The sequence below is a fragment of the Cupressus sempervirens genome, chromosome 8 (genome assembly GCF_028749045.1).
Source record: "Cupressus sempervirens isolate cs-2001-9-10 chromosome 8, ASM2874904v1, whole genome shotgun sequence".
In the NCBI taxonomy this organism is placed as follows: Eukaryota; Viridiplantae; Streptophyta; class Pinopsida; order Cupressales; family Cupressaceae; genus Cupressus; species Cupressus sempervirens.
In genome coordinates, this window is record NC_143125.1 from 113,634,255 (window position 1) to 113,640,111 (window position 5,857).

A 5,857-nucleotide genomic window follows, 5' to 3' on the forward strand; every position below is an offset into this window, starting at 1 on the left:
ATGTACTCATTTTTAAAATATTTTTTATAACTTTTTATTATTATTTGAATTTAAATTTTTTCCTTCAAATTAAATAATTCTTCTTTATAGAAAATTGGTAAATATTTAACAAAATTTTTTTTTAAAATAAAACATCCCATCCAACAATAGCAAAAACATTAAAACATCCACATACAATGACTCTACAGTTATATAGAACCCCTAATTCACATATGCACTAATAGTTTGGTCCCATATATGACTAAAACGTTATAAGAAACCAATTCAGTAATAATTTGCTTATTGTATTAGATCCTGGTTGCTTTAAATGAATGTTTAAACATTCTTTTAGAAGTTAGATTAAAAGTGGCATTATATTATTATTATTATATTATATTATTATATAGATATGTCTTTTATATTTTAATGCTGTCAGTGTAATTCTAGTTTTTTTTATTGGAAAAATAATCTAAGAGTACATAACTTGAACAAAGATAGACAACTTGAACAGAGAAACAGACTGTTGTCAGTTTACATTTCATTAAACAAATGTAGTAAACAAAATGCATTGTCAGGGTATCACAAAAAAAACTACTTTTTGGCATAATTCTTTTAAAATGGAGGCATGAAAACCTTCTTGACTATCCAATGTCAAATTCAATAGACTCTACTTATGATATGATATCTTTGTAACTACCCATGTATTAGAAGAGAGTAAGAATCAAGATGATAAACTTTTTCAATTGAAGTATCTGTATGTTGTTTTCTATGGCATTGTATATTCAACCATTCAAATGTGTAGCAATATCTTGATATTTCATACTTAAATCTCTGATTTAAACCTATTATGCATTGTCCTATTATTATTTTATAACTATTAATTTAAATTGGATAAAATTATATTTATAGAAATATCTTTGTCTACATCTTGTCATGAAATATGCACTTTTTAGGATTAGATCTCAACTATCTAACATTGTACTTTTGAATTAGCTATTTTTATAGTATGACACATTCTTTCTATGAAAGTCAAATATCAAACTTTTCTATGACGTGAAATTCAAACAACTAACCTTCTTGACATTTTTCTTCTAAGAAAAAGTTAAATATCTACCCTTCCATCAGATTTAGAATGGAACTCAAATATCTAATCTTCCACCCTCATCAATATGGAAAAACTTGTCAAACTTCATTTATTGAATGATTTGTTTTTTACCATTATAGACAAATTACTTCTCTAACCACATTAATTAATCAAAATAACTTCTAAACAAATTCTTACTATTAACTTTGTCACAGTTAATTTTCCTATCCTATCCTGTAAATAAAATCTAACAATTATCTCCTCTGTCAAACTAAGCTTGAAAATAAAAGCCATTGTCCTCCCCTGCCAAAACAAAACCCAAGTCTTATAAGTACAAGAAAGATATACTGTTTTTGTATGTATTGACTGGTTGATGAAGTAGGCAAAAGCAATGGAAGAACTTCCCTCATCAGATGAGTTTGTTAAAGATGGATCTGTGGACCTCCATAGCCACTTTCTTATCCGAGCTCACCCTGGAACATTCAAGACATCCCTTTTAATAATTGGTGTGCACGAACAAGCTCTCTTTTCTAGGTTTTACAAAATTATTACCAGTGCTTCTGAAAAATCTCAAAGAGAAAGTTGAACACATATAATATAGAATACATCTCTCAGATTATTGTTTTCAAGCGACACTTCTTATGAAAATTTTAGTACATTGAGAATTTGGATTACAGTAGCTGAATTTCACTGATATGAGTTCCCTCTGCTCTCATGTTTTTTGTTTTTACAGCAGGAATAAGATACGATTATTTTGAATTCTCTTTAAGGATTGTTCTTTCTGAATATATTGAATAGAATCTTATTTTAAGCTGAGAATTTGCTAGAGTCGGTGAGAACTCATCCTAATTACCTCCCATTTGGTATCACTAAGCTACATGTCCTTTTATACTCAGGCAGTCTAGATTGTTGTATGAACATGACCAACCCTTTTCTCCTTTGGTTTTGAGGAGTCTATATATTCAGAGGCAATTTTCAGCCATTAAATTTATTTGTTAATAACAGGGGTGGAGATTGCAGAGAGGTTTGCTCATGCCGGCATATCTTCAAATTTGATGATTTATCTCACAAGTGTTTTGAATGAAAGCACTGCAACTGCTGCACGCAATGTGAACATATGGTCAGGGGTACAATACATTTTGCCTTTTGTGGGTGCTTTTGTTGCAGATTCATATTTGGGTCGGTACTGGACAATCCTTGTTTCTTCTCTCATCTACCTACTTGTTAGTATTCTTTTCCTTCACAAAATCCTTTTCCTTAACGGTACAATTAATGGGTAGAGTAATTTGGAATAAAATTCCTTAACCAGTATTATCTACAGATTTAGGAGTTCTTGTGAATAAAGAAACTGAATATGCACTTGTTGGAAACTGAATCAGATGTCCATTTGCTTTCAAAGTAGCTGAATAAGTTTTCATTTTCCAGTGTTTTAACATACCCAAGTAACACTTCATGCAATGCAACATGGCAGGGGCTAATCTTGGTGACTCTATCAGCCTCCCTCAGGAGTCTCAAACCCTCACTATGCAAGTATATGTCAGAATCTTGCTCCAGACTCAAAACATCACATTTTAAGATTGGGTTTTTTTTCTTCTCACTCTACTTGGTTGCTTGGGGGTCAGGGGGTTACAAACCATCTCTACAGGCCTTTGGCGCGGATCAATTTGATGATGAAAACCCTAAAGAGAAGCAGTACAAAATTTCATTCTTTAACTGGTGGTACTTTGGTATTTGCTTGGGAACCCTTGCAGGGGTCACTGTGCTCGTGTATGTCCAAGATAATATAGGATGGGGTGTGGGATATGGCATTCCTGCCGTTACCATGGCAATGTCAATTCTAGTGTTCTTGTGTGGTACTAGGTTTTACAGAAACAAACTGCCTAGTGGAAGCCCTATCACTCGAGTGATTCATGTGTTTGTTGCGACATTCTACAAACGGAATGCCCCTACTCCTTTCCGAGAATACAATCGCTCAGATTCTAGTGAAGAAGAAGAGGTTTTGACAGAATCAAGAATACAACTCTTGCAAACAAACGATTTCAGGTAAGCTCTCCATGGTACTGCTTGCCTTAAAGTCTAGTGCTATCATTTTTACCCAGGATTCTAGTTTAGAGTTCAGGGTCAAATAATTGCAACATGATAATGTTTATTTTCCTTTTTGGGATCGTTTGTGTGACAGTTTTTAGTATCAACATTTTAAATCATACTATATGATCCATCATCAAGATGCAGGAGAGCAAAGGAAATAACAGCTTTTCATATCAACGATATTTCGGATTATACTACATGATCCATCATCAGGATGCATCAACGACATTTCAAATCATACTACATGATCCATCATCAGAATGCAGGGGAGCTATTGAAATTTCCTTTCCTCCCCTACAACCTGATGATAGAACATGTAGTATGATCGGAGATGTTGATGCTAAAAACTGTCCCATAATTGATCCCAGAAAAGAAAGCAAACATGTAATATGGATTGTGGAAATCTGATAGACTTAGATGATAAGTTTTGTGTTTTCAAACTGGGAATGGACCAAATTGGTCGTGGTTTAATATGAGGCTGAGGGGAATTTCAGAATGTCCACCAAGTTTCCATTATAGGCATGCCAAACAAAAGGGATGTTGGATGCAATTTCAAATTATAGTTCAGTAACAGCATTTGGGAATGCTTGGAGTTCTCAACTGTGTTTGTTTTGGGCCTATATGCTTGGGAGATTCCTTTTTGATGAATCTCATAGTCTTGTTTTTTCAGGTTTCTTGACAAAGCAACAGTTGAAGATGAACTAGACTTTGAGTGCAAAACAGCACGCAATTGGAGACTTTGCACAGTACAACAGGTCGAAGAGGTAAAACTCCTCCTGGGCATATTACCCGTTTGGATGGCATGTTTAATGTATGGCGTTGTCTTTGCACAGTCCTCAACATTCTTCACAAAACAGGGCAGCACAATGGATAGAAAAATTGGTAGACATTTTGTGATCCCTTCAGCAAGTATGCAATGTTTCATGAGCATATCTATAATCCTATTGCTCCCTGTCTACGACCGTATCTTTGTTCCAATTGCAAGAAGATTATCAGGGAATGAGAGGGGTATAACATTGCTCCAAAGGATAGGAACTGGTATGTTCATTTCTGCCGTTTCAATGATTGTTGCTGCAGGGGTAGAAATTAAGAGAATCAATGCAGCAAGGGATAGTGGACTCATAGACGTGCCCTCGGCAACAATCCCAATAAGTGTTTTTTATCTACTTCCACAATATGTTCTTTTTGGCATGGCTGATGTGTTTACAATGGTAGGAATGCAAGAGTACTTTTATGATCAGATGCCAGACACAATGAAAAGCTTGGGTATTGCTGTTTATTTGAGTGTTATAGGAGTTGGTAGTCTCCTCAGTAGTTTCCTCATTTTGGTCATTGAGAAGGCTACTTGTGGAAAGCAGGAGCATTGCTGGTTTGCAAACAACTTGAACAGATCTCATTTAGATTACTTTTATTGGCTTCTTGCTTCTTTGAGTTTACTCAATCTGGGCATGTTCATGACCTTTGCTAGCTGTTACAAGTACAAAGAGACTGCATCTACTGACACAGAGAATGCTTCCTAGAAACTAACTTCATGTTATACCTATGAGGGGTGACACTAGTGCTTACATTACCAGTTTTACTATTCTAATTTGTTATTTCAATGTAGATATATGGCCTACTAGTTGCTTTCCCAATTTATGAACTGGGTTAAGAACCCAATCTTGTACTCTACAAGAGGCCAGATGGAAAACCAAAAATTCTATGGATTGACACCATAAATTCCATCTGAAAAAGCACATTTGAAGCTTACTTCCACCATAGCAATTATACTTGAACTGTTTGAACATCAACTTTATATGTAACTGAAATTTTGGTATTCTCTTTAATGAAAGTGTATTTTAAACCATATTGATTGTACAGGGAAAATTGCCCATCTGGTTTGGTGCATTGATTCTTTCAAATCTCCCTGAAATCTCTGACATGTTAGAATTGTTGGGAAAATTTTATCGTGATAGTCCAAATATTTTGCTTCCATCAACCACATCCTTATCATTGTTCAGTCTTTTTAAGCAAGAATGTTTACATTCGTTCCTCTCAGATTGATAGAGAACATTTTATAAAACAGAATTTTACTATGAATTGTTTCCTCTCTATTATTTGTTCTCTACATGAGCGCATTTTTTTCAACATATAATTGACTGAGAATAAATATAATTCCTTACAATTGTTCAATTGAACCCCTTATTTAGGTCTAAGTGATAATTGAAAAGCTCAGTATTTCTCTTAATTAGACTATATGAGAGTTTTTTGTTTATTCATAATCCTTATTAGGTTTAAGTACAAATTGTTGTTCATTTTGAACACCTAATTAAATTAGTTGAGTTGTAACTCTTTCAAAATGTCTAATTAATTTAGATGTAGATTGTAGAGTGCATACACACATTGGTTAGGTTAGATATAAATAAATGTGAGAAAAAATAATCAATTACACAACGGCTAGTGCACAACTTTGGGTAGTACGTGATTCTAGATATAATTGTGCAAAAACCAAATCAAGAATATTTACCTTTACAAACATAAATAAATCTTGCATATTCATTAGAATCTTGACATCTTTACGTCAAGTTCACCAAATTGGGGACTAGGAAAAGGGGTTAGATATCACATGATATTAAATGTGAACCACAAAAACCTAAATAGCATCATGATGGCATAAAAAAACCATAAAAGACAAAATGTAGACAAGCACAAAAATATGGTAAAAAG

The 5,857-nt window shown here is 33.8% G+C and overlaps 1 protein-coding gene across 1 annotated transcript; it reads left to right on the forward strand.

The window, feature by feature from the left end:
* Positions 1–1,420: 1,420 nt before the first annotated feature.
* LOC149541842 (protein NRT1/ PTR FAMILY 5.10-like) lies at positions 1,421–4,997 on the forward strand. Its single transcript, XM_089796925.1, has 4 exons — positions 1,421–1,569; positions 2,069–2,286; positions 2,535–3,106; positions 3,822–4,997. Exons 1-4 carry the CDS (start codon positions 1,455–1,457, stop codon positions 4,669–4,671), a joined length of 1,755 nt encoding a protein of 584 aa, XP_089653051.1. The 5' UTR covers positions 1,421–1,454; the 3' UTR covers positions 4,672–4,997.
* Positions 4,998–5,857: the final 860 nt, after the last annotated feature.

What these genes read in the sequence shown, in the direction of transcription:
- LOC149541842 (XM_089796925.1), top strand. Translation starts at nt 1,455, where the DNA reads ATGGAAGAACTTCCCTCATCAGATGAGTTTGTTAAAGATGGATCTGTG. An exon ending in GACATCCCTTTTAATAATTG is followed by an intron (nt 1,570 to 2,068) that starts GTGTGCACGAAC and finishes TGTTAATAACAG; the next exon opens with GGGTGGAGATTGCAGAGAGG. An exon ending in CTTCTCTCATCTACCTACTT is followed by an intron (nt 2,287 to 2,534) that starts GTTAGTATTCTT and finishes GCAACATGGCAG; the next exon opens with GGGCTAATCTTGGTGACTCT.